This window comes from Zootoca vivipara, chromosome 16 (assembly GCF_965207765.1).
Source record: "Zootoca vivipara chromosome 16, rZooViv2.hap1.1, whole genome shotgun sequence".
In the NCBI taxonomy this organism is placed as follows: Eukaryota; Metazoa; Chordata; class Lepidosauria; order Squamata; family Lacertidae; genus Zootoca; species Zootoca vivipara.
In genome coordinates this window covers 23363322-23380504 of record NC_142599.1, presented here as the reverse complement: position 1 = coordinate 23380504, position 17183 = coordinate 23363322, and the positions used below count along the sequence as shown (strand labels likewise).

General features: G+C 46.7%; 1 protein-coding gene across 3 annotated transcripts; it reads right to left on the bottom strand.

Moving 5' to 3' along the window:
• Nucleotides 1-296: 296 nt before the first annotated feature.
• On the bottom strand, nt 297-13679 carry RFC5 (replication factor C subunit 5). Of its 3 annotated transcripts, none has more exons than XM_088660099.1 (11): nt 13574-13679; nt 12356-12907; nt 11494-11630; nt 10073-10152; nt 8814-8887; nt 8065-8224; nt 6781-6862; nt 4119-4248; nt 3063-3140; nt 1837-1891; nt 297-1285 (listed from the first exon to the last, which is right to left on the bottom strand). In XM_088660099.1, exons 2-11 carry the CDS (start codon nt 12495-12497, stop codon nt 1189-1191), a joined length of 1035 nt encoding a protein of 344 aa, XP_088516225.1. In that variant the 5' UTR covers nt 12498-12907; nt 13574-13679; the 3' UTR covers nt 297-1188. The 3 variants fall into 3 exon arrangements, with proteins under 3 accessions (XP_088516225.1, XP_034954362.2, XP_088516226.1); XM_035098471.3 differs by having other exon boundaries at nt 12356-12420; XM_088660100.1 differs by having other exon boundaries at nt 11494-11625; nt 12356-12420.
• Nucleotides 13680-17183: the final 3504 nt, after the last annotated feature.

Below are 17183 nucleotides of genomic sequence, written 5' to 3'. Positions count from 1 at the left end.
CGGAGAAGATGACATCGTTAAATATCTGGAGGGCTGACATGGTGGAGCAGATTCTGCTCTGGAACACACAAGAAGTCAGTGGGTGGCAAGGTGACTTTGGCTCCCAGCGCCTGGATTGCATCTCTCCTGCTGCTCAAGCCTCTCTGCAGCTTCTATTGATGTATCTTAAAGCATGCCTGCTATTTGCAATTCACACAACTAGCAGCGTGTTTGGCCTTGCATTGCCAGGCAGAAAAGCTAGGTGAGGTTACTTAAGACCCTGGATGTAGAACTGTATTGAACCAAGACACTTTGGCTAGGTGCTGATAAAATCGGGTTTTATTACAACACACACACACACACACACACACACACACACACACACACACTGCATTTCATTAGGAGGAGGGCAACACTTCCAAGAATCTCCTTTCAAGAGATGCTTTGAAGCAACCTGGGGGAACCTGTCGCTCTCTATATGGTACTGGACCTGGATTTCCCTCATTTCTGATTGTTGGCTGGGGCTGACGGCAATTAGGTGGTCTGGAAGCATCCAGGGAGCTACCGGCTCCTGACACAGGCAGGTGGTTTTTTTACTTTTTGCCGCACTCTGGAAGCCAAGGGTGCTCACCCTCTGTTCCTCCATGGCACCTTGCTGCACCCATCTAGATCTGGAGACCATGTTGAATAATCGCCCTCCTCTGCCCCAAAGCACATTTCTGTTTTGTGAACCGTGGCAGGTGGGTGAGGCTACCCACCTGTCAATCGCCTGATGTCGTTGTGACATCATATGATCGACTGGTGGGGGTTGTCCTGTCTACCTGGCAAAAGTTTTCATTGGAAACCAGCTGCTAAAAGGGGTGGGTGGGAGGGTGGGGGAGTCAGCCTTGCTCCAGGGAAGAAACTGAAGCTCACTTCAAGCTCCTGACTGCTCCTTTGTAGCCACTTAGGTGCCTGTCTCACATTTGATGGCAGGTGAGGGGCAGGTGGCTGTGGCTTGCAAGGAATTGTGTTGCAAGGCCAAATCTGGCCTGCGGGGTAGAGGTTCCCCACCCCTGCCTTAAGGCGACCCTAAATTCGGAGGGAGCTCGGTAAAGATCTACCATAAACGCCAATGGACAGCCAAACAGGAGTTCTGTCTTTTGGAGCTGCAGAAGCGGAAGCTGTAGACCGGACAGCAGGTGAGAAGCTGGAGAGAAGGGGGCTTTTCTAAGCCTCTGCTGTGATCAGGTCTCTGGTGACCTGGAAGGCACCAACGAGGGCCCCCAGCTGAATCTTCTCGCTTGTCCCTGCAGCCAGGCGGTGCCTGAAAAGGAGAGGGTGGTAGGATGAGTCTTCCTACTGGCCAGTTGTATTTTCAAAGCGGCAGGCAGATGTACAAGAAAACAGCGGGATGCTAAAGCAGTTTTTGGTTGGAGGGGGGAGCTGGTTAAGGACAAGCCTGTTAATAGCAGCTCACCCAGGACCTTGCCAATTCGTACAGTGAGGAAGAGCGCATGCAGGGTTCTAGCCCTCATAGGGCAGAGAAAATATTTAATAAATGCAACTTCACCCACGTCTTCCAGAAACTGCCCACTGCTAACGTTGCATGTTTGTATATACCCCTTAAGTTTACAACTGGAAAACAGTTGATTGGTGCTTTTAAGTTTAAGCAAGCCATGCCTATTTTACCCTAAAACACTTTATTAAAAAGAAAGAAGGGGGGAAGGGAGTTCTGGGCTTGGGGAAAATGAGTTTAGGGCTTTGAACACTAATGGGAATGTATGCAATATTCTGGGTCACAGCTCAAGAGCAGCTACCCCCACCCTCCGTCCCCGCCTGCCAGAGATGACGGTTTTATGGTCCAGTGACACTCACTCAACATCCGCCATCTTTATCAGCAACTGGATTCGTACAGATGATGGGAAGTCAACTGGAGGGCAAAAGAAAAGGCAATCACTGACATTTTCCAAAAGAAGCTTGCAAAACTCTCTAGCCTGCTGACAGCCGGCAGAAGATGGCCGTATTTCTGCGCTGGACTTGGAAGAATGGTGGCGGGGGGCTCGCTTTCTATGCTGGCCGTTCAGGTCCTCATCCACCACCCCATTCACTTGCCTGTGAGCTATTATTTGCCACCTATAGCTACTAGGCTAGTGGTTAAACACAAGCCTGATTTATTGGTGATCATAATTTAAATCTCGCGCAGGAGAATGCAGGCCTGCGAATATGGCTTTCAACGCTCAGTTATTTGATTTCTTTCTTATACTGATTTTTTCCTCCAAGGGGCTCAAGGTGTGTGTACATGCTTCTTCCCACTCTGTATTTTACCCTCACAACAACCCTGGGAGGTAGGCTAGGCTGTGAGGCAATGACTGGCCCAAGGTCACCCAGTGAGCTTCAACGTCTCAGTGGGGATTCGAACCCTGGTCTCTCAGCTCCTAGTCAAACACACTAACCCAGAGCTTTCCCAACTTTTCATGTTGGCGACACGCTTTTTTAGACATGCATAATTTTGTGACACAGAAATTCAGTTTTACTAGCAAACCGGAGGTTAAACCAACCCTTTCCCACCCCCGGAAGGAGCACGGGGAGCATTCACACACCGACACACTGCAGCTGACACGCTAACGCAGTTTGGAAAGCCCTGTGAGCATTACATCACAATGCTTCTAAGTCAGGCATAGGCAACCTTGGCTCTCCAGATGTTTTGGAACTACAACTCCCATGATCCCTAGCTAACAGGGCCAGTGGTCAGGGATCATGGGAGTTGTAGTTCCAAAACATCTGGAGAGCCAAGGTTGCCTATGCCTGTTCTAAGTTCTCATTTAGGACCACTTTGCTGGGAAAAGGTGCTACCTTCTTAAGGTCTCTCTCTGCCAAATACAGGACCTGCACACATGTGCAGACAGCACAGTCACACGCAGAGATGTTCCCCTTTCATCAGGATCTACAGTGGCAGTACCACAACAGAGCTACTGGGGGTGCTCAGCAGTCACGGTTTCAGCACCCTGAACCACTTGGCTTTCTTGGATCAGCCTCTCCAATCTGTGTCAGAACATAGAGAAAGCCTCCAACCCCCAAGTGGTTTTTTTTTTTTTTTTTACCTCGGTGGACAAACAAGTGGATTTCTGTCAGGATGTCCTGAAGAGCTAAACCCTTCAACGTTTTCAGCTCCATGATATCTGGGCAGTGTGTCAAGGAAAGGTACTGTCAGGGTAGGAGTCATCAACAAAGCAGTAGCTCACCTGAAGCCAGTGAAGTTAACCCTTTATTCAAGGAAACAACACATCTCAGGTCTAGAGCAGTGTTTCCTAACCTTGTGCCTCCAGATGTTTTGGGACTACAACTCCCATCATCCCTAGCTAGCAAGACCAGTGGTCAGGAATGATGGGAATTGTAGTCCGATAACATCTGGAGGCACAAGGTTGGGAAACACTGGTCTAGAGGTCTCGGCAACTCTTTCTAGGTCTTCCACCAATGAAGCTTTTGCGAGGATTGAAGGTCCTTGCTTTCCCAGTGTACACCAGGACTCATCCTCTCCAGGGTCTTTCCCACACAGTCTCGGGCGGCGTCTGCACACAACCAACTTCTGCTCTGCCCATTTCATTTCTCAGAGTTCTTTGAGACCAGAGGGGAGACGAGCTGCTTGCAGCAGGAGGGGGAGGCCCCATGGCTTCTTAAGCAGCCTGCCTCCACTCTGCCTCTTCACCACCCTCCACTTCAGCCTCAGAGTCTGAACTGCTCTCTGGCTCAGCTTCTTCCTGTTCACTAAACCCTGTTGCCTCTTCAGCTTCTAACATCTCCTCCTCCCAGTCGGCTGCTGCTTCTCCCTCTGATCTCTCAACGTCCCAATCCCCTGGCCCTCAGCCTTCTTCTCTTGGGGGTTCCCCGGCTGGTGTCTCTCACCACTCCTCTGCATCCTGCAAGTCCACGACGGGTACATTCTATAGAACGGATGCAATTCACTACCCGGATCCCTGCTTACTGAACTGGAGTGCCCACGGAAAACCCAGATCTGAAAGCCCCCAAGGGGGGGACCAGTGCAGCTGGAGAAGGAAAGGGCAGACAAACACAACAGCCCATGTCAGGAATATAGGACACTTGTTTATGTCCAGTGCTTTGCAGGTGGGTTTCCGCTCGGCATGGGGTTCAAAGGATACTGCGATAGGCGGTGGTGAAATCTTGGTTCAGCATCCAATCGAGGATGTTGGCAATGTCAGACTTGAGCGGCTGCCCCGTGCAGGTGTAGACTGTCTCCTCGGTCACCTTTCCAAAGGCCATGGATGTGCTCTGGCAGGGAAAGAGAAGAGAAACTGTTGTGCAGCAAAAGAACAAAGGCATTGACACCGGCAACCAAAGCTGATTCAGCCTCCGCTTTTAAGACCAGGGCAGGGGAAGCTGTGGCCCTCCAGAGGCTTCTGCACTCCAATTCCCGCCATTCCTGACCACTGACGGCTAAGGTGAAACTGCTGGATCAGGCCAATGGTCCATCTAGTCCAGCATCCTGTTCTCACGGGTGGCCAACCAGATGCCTGTGGGAAACTGGCAAGCAGGATTCGAACACAAGAGGCCGCTCCCCTCCTGGGGCTTCCAGCAACTGGTGTTCAGAATAATTTACTGCCTCCAACTATGGAGGTGTGTTTGCCACACACTCTTCGTTAGGTGGGCTAGTGAATCTGTGTCAATACAAAATGCTGTTAAGAACTAGGAGGAATCTGGCAACTCCAGTTGAGAGGGAGGGAGGGAGGGAGCTAGATGCTACTTGGGAGGGTGGGGAGAGGCACCAACTGGGCGCTGCATCCAAGGGGTGAAGGAGGAAGCAGGCGGCTGCAGATGAAGTCATGGCTCTAAAAAGAAACGATGAGCCTCTACCACAGGCTGCTGCAAAACAAAAGAGGCTGCTGCAAAGATGCAGGGGAGTTGCAGGGCAGGCACTGATCTGCAAACCCTCAGGCCCATTTTCACCTTTCGCTGACTCCTCTTCACATATTGTCACAGGGCAGTGTGTATTTTGAATTCAGAGAGCCATATGCTATTTCCAGAGAGAGTATAATGCATTTGATGTTGCGCATGGGCACACACACACACACACACATGAACGGAACTGTGGGTTTCAGAAGCTACTATATCCTGGGTAAAATCACTGGTCTATCTAGTTCACTTTTGTCTACACTGACTGGCAGTGGTTCTCCATGGTTTCAGAACGGACCTTAGAATCATAGAATGATAGAGTTGGAAGAGACCACAAGGGCCATCCAGTCCAACCCCCTGCCAAGCAGGAAACACCATCAAAGCATTCCTGACAGATGGCTGTCAAGCCTCTGCTTAAAGACCTCCAAAGAAGGAGACTCCACCACACTCCTTGGCAGCAAATTCCACTGCCGAACAGCTCTTACTGTCAGGAAGTTCTTCCTAATGTTTAGGTGGAATTTTCTTTCTTGTAGTTTGAATCCGTTGCTCCGTGTCCGCTTTTCTGGAGCAGCAGAAAACAACCTTTCTCCCTCCTCTATATGACATCCTTTTATATATTTGAACATGGTTATCATATCACCCCTTAACCTTCTCTTCTCCAGGCTAAACATACCCAGCTCCCTAAGCCGTTCCTCATAAGGCATCGTTTCCAGGCCTTTGACCATTTTGGTTGCCCTCTTCTGGACACGTTCCAGCTTGTCAGTATCCTTCTTGAACTGTGGTGCCCAGAACTGGACACAGTACTCCAGGTGAGGTCTGACCAGAGCAGAATACAGTGGTACTATTACTTCCCTTGATCTAGATGCTATACTCCTATTGATGCAGCCCAGAATTGCATTGGCTTTTTTAGCTGCTGCATCACACTGCTGACTCATGTCAAGTTTGTGGTCTACCAAGACTCCTAGATCCTTTTCACATGTACTGCTCTCAAGCCAGGTGTCTCCCATCCTGTATTTGTGCCTTTCATTTTTTTTTGCCCAAGTGTAGTACTTTACATTTCTCCTTGTTAAAATTCATCTTGTTTGCTTTGGCCCAGTTGTCTAATCTGTTAAGGTCATTCTGAAGTGTGATCCTGTCCTCTGGGGTGTTAGCCACCCCTCCCTTCTCCCAGGCCAAGCTGGAGATGCTTAAAGCAGATGATCTGCTACTGAGCTATAGCTGTTCTCCTAAAGGAAACCTATAAACCTTCCAGTAGCACCTTAGAAACCAACAAAGTTTGTCATAGGTATGAGCTTTCGTGTGCATGCACACTTCTTCAGATACACACGGAAGCTCATACCTATGGCAAACTTAAGTTGGTCGCAAAGGTGCTACTGGAATGAATTTTTTTATTTTTTGTTTCGACTACGTCAGACCAACACGGCTACCTACCTGTAAATAAACCAAAGTTTCTAGTTCTCATGGTTCCAAAGAAAGAGTTGAATTAAGTAGGAACATAGAAAGCTCTTATAACCAGCCATAACATTGCTCCATCGAGCTCAGTATCATCTCCATTGACTGTCAGCCACTCTGCAGGGTTTTCAGACATCGGAGTCTTTCCCAGTCTAAACCTGGAGATGCCACACACTGAACCTGGGACCATTTGCATGGAAAGCAGGTGCTCTACCAATAAGCGAAGGTCCTCCACCTCCAAATTCCACTGCTGGGGACAAACAATAGGAGGGGGATGCACAGCACAGCCGTTTTCTTTACACCCTGCTTTAGCTTTCCCAGAAGCAACTGTCTGGCCACTGGGTGAAAACACACCAGGAGCTGGCAAACCTTTGGCTCAATCCAGCAGGACTCGTTCTTCTGAGAGCAGGGTATTGATCTGATGGCTGGCTCTTTACGGTTTGCCGAAACCATACGTACCTGTAAGATGTTCAGAGACCTGCGCATATCGCCATTGGAAAGCGTCACCAGGGCTTTCATCCCATCCTCGCTTACATCAACTCTGAAAGAAAAAAGGACAGAATAAATCAGCAGGAAAGGGAACTTTTCCCAGCCTGAGGGCCACAATGCTTTCTGGGCAACCTTCTGAGGGCCACACGCTGGTGGTGGGCAGGGGCAAAAGCAGAAGGAGCAAGGAACGTAGGGGGAGAGCTGAAAAAAAGCCAAAGTATTTCACTTCTGGCAACCAAGGCATACCTTCGGCTTCAGATAGTAGATGAGTCTAAAAAGCACGGGACAGAAATTTTCACTGCCCTCTAGTGGCTATTACTTATTTTGATAAGTACAGTGATGCCTCTCAAGACAAATTTAATTTGTTCCACGAGTCAATTCGTTTTGCAAAAAATTTGTCTTGCGAATTGCGGTTTCCCATAGGAATGCATTGAAATTTCTTTTTTTGCCCATAGGAACACATTAATTAAATTTCAATGCATTCCTATGGGAAACCACGGTTCGCAAGATGAATTTTTCGCAAAACGAATTCGTCTTGCAAGGTGCCACTGTAATGTATTTAGCGTTAACTCCTAGGAGGCTTAGCTAAGAGGCTTAGTTTGGTCACAATCGACTATACATCTCCAGAGTTAATGCTAAATACATTACTTCTGGTAAATGAGCCACCATGGTGGCTAGAGGGTCATGAAAATTTGTGCCCCAAGCTTTTTAGACTCATCTACCCATGTACTATCTGAAACCAAAGTGGCACATTGGTTGCCAGATGTACTTTTTCCCCAGCTCTCCCAGCCCACTAATGTGAATTCTACCTTTGTACAGAAGGCTAATTTCTACAAACACACCATCTGGGCAAGCAAGAGGCATTATCAAGAATTCAAGGACACATTCCAGACAGGCAAAAACTCTCAAGGAGGGTGTGGAGCAGGGCTGGGAAGGGGCATGGCTGCAGAGGCAGCTATGGTCGGCTCTCTCTCTCTTTCTCTCTCTCTCTCTCTTTGTGTGTGTGTGTGTGTGTGTGTGTGTAGCCTCAAGGGTCAGAGAAGGAAAGGACTTTCTGGTCCCCTCCAACCTCGCAGTTCCTCAAAACTAAATCAATACACATGAGATATCGGAGCTGTAATCAAGTACTCTAGGGCTGATGTTCCCAACACTAGATTGACGGTTCCAACATTTGCACAAAACAAAAGACGCTTGCCAGGCACAGTCCAAGGGGAAGAGCCACAATGCCCCCCCCAGCTGCGCTTTTTTACTCACTCCTCCTCCTCGATGACGTGCTGCAGCCGAGGAACCATGAGCTCAGGAGTCAGGGGCCCAAAGCGGAATCTGGTGCACCTGGACTGCAGGGCTGGGATTATCTTGGAAAGGTAGTTGCAGATTAGGCAAAACCTGGTGTTCTCGGTGAACTTCTCTATCACTGGAGAGGTGGTGCAAAGAATTGGGAAGAGAGATGAGCCCACGCGAGGCTGAAGCAGGGACAGAGGCCTAACTGAATGCAGTTAAGGCTGAGAACATAGGAAGCTGCCTTAGACCAAAGTCAGACCACCGATCCATCGAGCTCAGTATTGTCTACATGGACTGGCAGCAGCTCCCCAGGGTTCCAGGTAGGATGTTTCCAGCCCTACCTGGAGACGCCGTTGGGGACTGAACCTGGGACCTTCTGCATACAAAAGATGCTCTTCCCCTGCACTGCGCTTTGTTGCTTAATTGCAGTTCCCATCGTTCCTGACTGCTGACATGGTAACTGGGGCAGACAGGAGTTGTCGTACAACTTCTGGAGTGCCGCAGGTTCCTCATCCCTACCCTGCAACCGGCTTGTTCGCATGTTACACTGAACACAGGTGCTCCACATTTAGGAGAACCTTACACTGACTGGCAGAGGCTCTTCAGGGGGCCAAACAGGAGCGCAACCTGGAGATGCTGCAGAACAGCCTTAGGAACTGCTACCCTCGTGAGCTCGCTGTACCTGCAACACTGTGACTCCCCCCAGCACAAGGTAAACTTACCGCGCCTGAGGGCATTCTGGGCATCCTGCGTCATGGCATCTGCTTCATCCAGAATCACCAGCTTAAAGCCTTTCCTAGCAGGAGGGAAGGAGAAGGTGACTGACGTTTGACACAGAACTTCAAGCAAACCACAAAGACACAGATGCAACCCACCTTCAAGAAACAAAAGACGGAGTCAAGCCGGGCAAAGAGGTTTTTCTACTGATACACCTCAGCTTTCAAGCAACATCTTTTGAACAGCCCTGGCTAAACCTTCAGCAGGCGACTGGGACAATGGCTCCGGTAGAAAGTGACGAGCTTAGGTGACAATGTGGCAAGGTGAAGTTAAAAAACACTGCACAGGGTATGCAAAATGCCACCTTTCAGAATCTTTCTGCAACAGACCTGGAGACCAAAGACTCAGGTTGGGGTCTAAGACAGGAGGGGCCAACATGGCGCTTCACAGATCTTTGTGGACTACAAATCCCATCATCCCTGGCCACGGACCAAGATGACTGAGACTGATGGGTGCTGTAGTCCAGCAAGCTCTGCAGAGCATCACATTGGCTGCCCTGCCCTGGCCTTGAAGATTAGCCCAGGAGTAGCTAATCCTGTTCCCTCCAGATGTTGCTTAACTCCAGTTCCCATCAGCCCCAGTCAGCATAGCTAATGCTCAAGGATGACCAGACTGGAAACATCTGGAGGGCACCACGTTGGCAACCACTGGATTAGCTTATTCGAGTCTTTTCAGGGCAAGAAATGGATTTTTCTACTTTGCTGTTATAACTGAAAGATGAACTAGAGCCCTTTTAAGAAGTATTCTCTGTATTGGGTTATACAACCATGCTTCAACGTTCTCCTTTGTAAAAGTTCACATTAATGTTATTTCTATCAACTGTGCAAGTAATTTTGAGTTTTTTACTTACACGGTATTAGGGAGGGGCTTATTATGAAGCCTGTTCTGTCCCAGTTTTAAGATGGGACAGGGCTAAGCTTTTGAATGGAAAATCCTTAAAAACCAGTCTGGAAGCACCCAGTTAAAAGCATTACTTACAAAGTGGTCCAAGTATGTTTTTCTATTCAATTCCACCAGGAACGCCAACCCATGTCACTCCCAGGGGCACTTATTCTATGTTCAATTAAGGCGCATGGTGGCAAGGAGCCCTATGTGCTGGCTGTTAAGGCTGTGGGTGGATTGACCACACTATTTCAAAAGGTTGGGTTTTTTTTGGGGGGGGGGAGAACTTTCAGGAAGGGCTCGGAGGGTCCTTGGCACATACTTAAAGATGCTCCTCGTGCTGGCAAAGTTCAGGATAGGCCCTCGGACAATGTCAATTCCCCTGTCGTCTGAAGCATTGAGCTGAAAAGCGAGGAAAGCGGGATTTAACAAACTAGAAGTAAGGATACAGGGAGGAGGCGGGCAGGAGGAAGCTGTTTTATTATCATATCAAAACAATTAAATAGATGTGAACACCATATAGACGCCATTGCAACCGACTGCGAAACAGCAGGGCTCTCGTCCAATTAATGAAATCTTTGTGGATTTAAAATCATATGAGCGTTAGTCAACTGTTTTGTAGGCAAGAAAAAACCAGTGGTTCTAAAGCAAAAAACAACAACCCATCATTTGTTTTCAGATGATACAGGTATGCAGCAATTCTCTCATGGAGGGTGGGTGACATTTCTGTTTTTGCGTTTTAGTTCAGGGTATCCCAATGTGATCTGTATTGACCTCCTCACCCCAGGAAGGTGTAGGGGGTGAATAAAGACCGGGGGGCGTGTCAAAAAGGGTCTGGGGACAGAGAGGAGTTTGCATGGTACAGTGTGAGAAATAGAATTAGGAGCTATGAGTCTCAGAAATAAAGGGCATGTACAGAGTGTCCCTCCCTTGCCACTAAGAAACTTCCATATCTAATAATTCCACAATTCAATAGTATTCTCAGAACATGCTGTTTTATTGTTTTACCTCCTCCTTTTTCACATTTTGTGATTCTTAGTAATGATGACTGATGATTAATAAATGTTTATAATATATACCGTATATAGATATATATTTCTTGACTTTATTGCATTTACATTCCTAAGAATTTTGGCTGGAGTCAATGACAACTTTATAAGCTCATCAAAGGGTCAATGAACTCAGAAGTTTCGGAAACCCGGTTTTAGTTGAGGAAAGCGCTTTTTAAAATCAGTTAATTAGTGCAGCTCTGCTATGAAGGACTTCCTCTTGCCAGAAAAGATGGAGCGATTCAACCCATTTCTTCTCTTACACTCTCCTATCCTGTAGTTCAGATACAAGTATTTTAAAAATTTGCTTCAACAATGTGTTGTTGTTTAGTCATTTAGTCGTGTCCGACACTTCGTGACCCCATGGACCAGAGCACGCCAGGCACGCCTGTCTTCCACTGCCTCCCGCAGTTTGGTCAGACTTATGTTCAACAATGTATATACCACTTAACACAGTATGTTGTCAGCACTCCTATTTCCTTTGTTACCAAAATTTACAGTGGTACCTTGGTTGTCAAATAGTTTGGAAGATTGTTGGAAGATGAGCAACAAAGAAAAGTATTGTCACTCCTGAGTGGTGGGATAGGGCAGGCTAACAAAATATAAATTGTACAGAGTGATTTCTTCACTTCATCTGCACAGAGAATGGGCACAAGAGTCTAGAGAAGATGATGAGCTCTTTCGGTTACCTTACCTCGAGGACCATTGAGCCAAACGCTTTGTCTTTGTAAAGCTGTTTAGCACAGGCCAAAATGGTGGAAGTCTTGCCAGTCCCTGGAGGCCCATAGAGAAGGAGATGAGGCAGTCGATCTTCACTGATGAACTTCTGAACTGGTAGGAGAGGTGAAAGGACATTTCTGACGCTCAAGGTAACAATTTAAGAATTTAATTTTTATAAGTTGATAGGCATGACACAAGAGGCAAAAGGGACAGGGAGGAAAGAAATAACCCTTAAATCAAGTTAAAATTACCAAACGACCAGGTGGTGAAAGGCCAAACAGCTGTTGGTCCAAGTCACTTGCTATATGAGAGCAAAAGCTTCTGCTTCTGTTTTATTTTATTAATGGAGCTTGTTTGAAATAAACGAAGTTCAAACCATGCCAATACAAGTCAAATCAAGCTGACTTGTTCAAACGAAACATCACTGAGATTAAACAAATATGATTAATCTGAAATGGGTAAGTCTGATCTTTTTGTGGCCATGCCAAAGGATGAGAGGCTTGCAAGGCTTGAGAGGCTCCTGTCACAATAAACTGTGGTTTGTTGTAATGTCCAAAGGCAACAACTGCATTTGCAACGTACTGCAAATAAGGAATACGGATATTACATGCTTTTTCACAGCTCATGCCATATAGTCCTCTTCCTTTCTTGTCACACACTTGTTGTTATCACAATGTGTATCACAAGCTAAACAGTCCTTCTTTACTTTGTTACTTTTCGAGACAGCTTGACTTGGGGATGCTCACTATCAGAAACACCTGCTTTAAGAAGAGAGTATGTGTTTCCCAAAGGCTTTGAGATGATAAATAAAAGTACTGGAAATATGTGATACTTACTGGTACTCAGAATGTCCTGATGAGAAATCAAATCACTTAGTGTCTGAGGTCGGTATTTTTCTACCCTGCCAGTAAAAGATAGAATGCAGATTAAATCCTCTCTAATGTGGTGTAGGCTTGATCTACACATACAGGAGAACATGAGAAGGGCTTTGTTGGATCAGACTAAAGGCCTACCTAGTTCAGCATCCTGTTCTCACAGTGGCCCCCAAGGGCAACAACTCTCCCCACAACTTGCGATTCCCAGCAAATAGAATTCAGGGGCATACTGCCTCTAACAGTGGCCTTGCCAGAATGAAGGGGCCACAGAGTGATGGAATCCAGGACGGCTCAACTTCAGATTTCAAGTTAAGTTTGGAGGTGAGGGTTGTCTACGTTGGGTGGGTGGAGATAGAAATCTTATAAGATGCACACACACAAAACAGACATGGGAAACCTGTGGGCTTCCAGGTGTGGCTGGGCTCTCATCAGTCCCAGGCAGCATGGCCAGTCTCAGGAATGATGGGAGCTCTAGTCCAACCACATCCAGAGGGCCAAATGACGAGAAAATACCTGATGACGAGAAAAAAACAGTTGCCTAAGGCCCTAAGAGATCAAAGGCTGCCTTGCTTGCTTACCACTTTCTACTCACCCCAGCAGAGATTGGCCCTGCGCAGACCTCCCAGACAAGAATCCCCACCCCAGACACTTAGCTTACCACCATGTCAAAATGTGCCATTTTATCCCTTGAAGCTGGCACCTGCCCCCTCATTCTTTGGCACTGCACATATTACTACCTTTTGACACAAGATCCCAAGTGTGGGAACGAAACGAATCCTACAATTTATGACTGCAGTTATTATGTATTCGCACAACACTTTATTCTTATTGTTATTATTATGACCACCACTACCACCAGGAAGAAGGGGTGGTGGGAAGAGAGCACCGTGCTCAACGCTTCCCTGAGCTCCGTGGATGAAGATGCAGCAAGGTGAGCGAGAACACTCTGCACATGCTCTAGGGCACTCTCGGCATGATTTACACAGAACACCCCCAACGGAAAATCCTGGCTTGGGAAAAAGGGTTCCGGAGCGGAGTCCTGGCGCAGAATATGAGCCCCCTGCCCTCCGGAAAAGAAACTGGGGGAGTGGGGGGGGGAACTAATGGCCCCTATCATGCAGCCTCCTAGCAACAGCAGCACACTTCCCGCCCGCCCTTCATCGATTGATATCGCTATACCAGGGCAAGTTCGCATTTCTCCCGGCCACCGTCCTCCCCGCAGGCGCCGCCGTCACCGCCGAGCGCTCCATCACGAACCTTCGCGCCGCTTCACTTCGCCGGCGCCAAAGCGGCCCAACCCCGCCTCTCGCGAGATGTGTAATTTAAAACGAACAGCAAGCGGCAGCACGCGAGACTTCCGCCCCGAGAGGCATCTGCGGCTACGGCTGCCGGGCCGCCTCCCTCCCTCCCTCCCTCCGTGTTGCTAAGGCGCCTCTGCTTCTTCTGGTAACTAAGGGGCGGGGCCTTGCTGCAACCTCTCGGGGAGAGAGAGAGAGAGAGAGAGAGAGAGAGAGAGAGAGCTGCTTCACGGATGGGCACCCATCCCCACCCCCTCCCCGCGATTCACACGCGCACGTGTCACCCCCCCCCCACACCTCAGAAGCATTTATAATTCCTGGTTAATACATCTGCTTTTTGTTCAGTTTTTGTGTGTTTGGCACCATTAAGAGTGGATACAGTCATATTTATTTTGAAAACCTGGGGAGCTAGCAAAAAACGACAGTCTAAACATCACCTCTTGCTTCGTTCTGTTTTTGTGTGTTTGGCACCAATGACTATAGCTAAGAACACTTTATTGTTAATTATTATTATTATTATTATTATTATTATTATTATTATTATTATTATCTTTAAAAATGGTGGTGGGGAGTTGTTGTTGTTTAGTCGTTTAGTCGTGTCCGACTCTTCGTGACCCCATGGACCATAGCACGCCAGGCACTCCTGTCTTGCACTGCCTCCCGCAATTTGGTCAAACTCATGTTCGTAGCTTTGAGAACACTGTCCAACCATCTTGTCCTCTGTCGTCCCCTTCTCCTAGTGCCCTCAATCTTTCCCAACATCAGGGTCTTTTCCAAGGATTCTTCTCTTCTCATGAGGTGGCCAAAGTATTGGAGCCTCAGCTTCACGATCTGTCCTTCCAGGGAGCACTCAGGGCTGATTTCCTTAAGAATGGATAGGTTCGATCTTCTTGCAGTCCATGGGACTCTCAAGAGTCTCCTCCAGCACCATAATTCAAAAGCATCAATTCTTCGGCGATCAGCCTTCTTTATGGTCCAGCTCTCACTTCCATACATCACTACTGGGAAAACCATAGCTTTAACTATACGGACCTTTGTCGGCAAGGTGATGTCTCTGCTTTTTAAGATGCTGTCTAGGTTTGTCATTGCTTTTCTCCCAAGAAGCAGGCGCCTTTTAATTTCGTGACTGCTGTCACCATCTGCAGTGATCAAGGAGCCCAAGAAAGTAAAATCTCTCACTGCCTCCATTTCTTCCCCTTCTATTTGCCAGGAGGTGATGGGACCAGTGGCCATGATCTTGGTTTTTTTGATGTTGAGCTTCAGACCATATTTTGCGCTCTCCTCTTTCACCCTCATTAAAAGGTTCTTTAATTCCTCCTCGCTTTCTGCCATCAAGGTTGTGTCATCTGCATATCTGAGGTTGTTGATATTTCTTCCGGCAATCTTAATTCCGTCTTGGGATTCATCTAGTCCAGCCTTTCGCATGATGAATTCTGCATATAAGTTAAATAAGCAGGGAGACAATATACAACCTTGTCGTACTCCTTTCCCAATTTTGAACCACTCAGTTGTTCCATATCCAGTTCTAACTGTAGCTTCATGGATCAATGCCTTGTCGTGGCGAAGGGGCTTGAATAACTCAGAGAAGCTATGAGCTATGCCATGCAGGACCACCCAAGATGGACAGGTCATAGTGGAGAGTTTTGACTAAACGTGATCCACCTGGAGAAGGAACTGGCAAGCCACTCCAGTAACCCTGCCAAGAAAACTCCATGGACAAAGACAACAGGTGGTGGGGAGTAGCTACCACAAATGCTGTGAAATGTCACCTGCTTTGTTCTGGTTTTGTGCTTCGCGGCGAATTTAATGGTAAATAATTTATCTCGAGAGCTGGGTCTTTGGGAATCGTGCTTTAATTTTTCCTATTACTATACTGAGATTAATAACATCCAGCCACACACCAATGTTTGTTTGTTTGTTTTAACATAGAGGAACCTTAATTTTATTCAGGAATATGTTTTGTCTGGTGCTTAATTGTTGTTATAACTCTTAAGACCTGGCCTTTGGGATAATGTTTTAATTCTACCCCCCTGCCCTCAGTTACTCAACATTGATAAAACACACACGCACCAATGATTTTCCCCCTTTAATATAGGAACGTCACCTTTATTTAATAACGTAAAAGGTACTATCTTTTAATCATCCTGTTTTACCTATTTTCACCCCATTTCTCTCCCCTCACTTTAAAGGAGCCACTACATTACACGATTTGTTTTGATTTTGCATTTTGACGATATAATGATAAATATATCTCTTAAGATCTGGGCTTTGGAATAATGCTTTTACACCCCCCCCCCCATTACTCAAGAATAATAAAACACATACCCACTCATTATTTTTTTAAATATATGAATGTTACTTTCTTTTTAGAATACAACAGAGCTTCCAGGCAACCTGTTTATCTGATTTTTCATCCTTTTACCTATTTTATCTCATTCATCCTTTTTTATTGTTTAAAGGTAGCTAAAATACTATTAAAATGATCTGCTATTTTCTGTTTTTCTGTCACACAACTTATCTCTTAGGTCTGGGTTTTGGCAGAATGCTTTAATTTTTGCCCTCTCCCTAATACTCAAGATTAAATTGTAAAGCATATACATACCCCAATTATTTTTTACAGTATAGAAAAGTTACTTTTATTTCAGGATGTAAGGGGGCTTCCTGGTGACCTGGTTACTAAAGTATTCTTTGTGATTTTTTTGAAGTTAGATTAGATGACACTGGCTAATTAACGAGCCCTCGTTATGATTTGTTGGTGAGGAGGTTATATGACGTTTCCCTTATCACAAAAAAAGTTTTATCTTTAGGGGAGAGGATTTGTTGCCCAAGATCTCCCAAACAATTATAATTGCAGAACTGGAATTTACTTGTATGTGATTGAATCCCATCCAAAAATAGGTTCAGAAAAGGGCAACCAAGATGATCAAAGGGATGGAGCAACTTCCTTATGAGGAAAGGTTGCTGTGTTTGGCACTTCCTAGTTTAGAGAGAAAAAAAATGAGTAGCAGGTTACATGATGGAAGTTTATCTACCGGTATGGAGAAAGTGGATAGTGAAAACTTTCTCTCTTTCATAACACTAGGACATTTGAAAGAAACTGAATGTTGGAAGATTCAGGACAGATAAAAGAAAGTACTTCTTCATGCAGCACATACCGTAGTTAAGCTATGGAACTTGCTCCCACAGGAGGCAGGGAAGGCCAACAGCCTAGATGGCTTTAAAAGAGAATCAGACAAATTCATTGAGAGGGTTATCAATGGCTACTGTAGCAGTATGTTTCTGAATATCAGTCGCCGGAAACCACAGGAGGGGTGCAGCTCTGTGAGGGGTAAACTACAGTTCCCAGGATTCTTTCATGCGCGTGGCGCTGTGGTCTAAATCACTGAGCCTCTTGGGCTTGCCGGTTCAAATCCGCCTGATGGGGTGAGCTCCTGTTGCTCTGTCCCAGCTCCTGCCAACCTAGCAGTTTGAAAGCACGCCAGTGCAAGCAG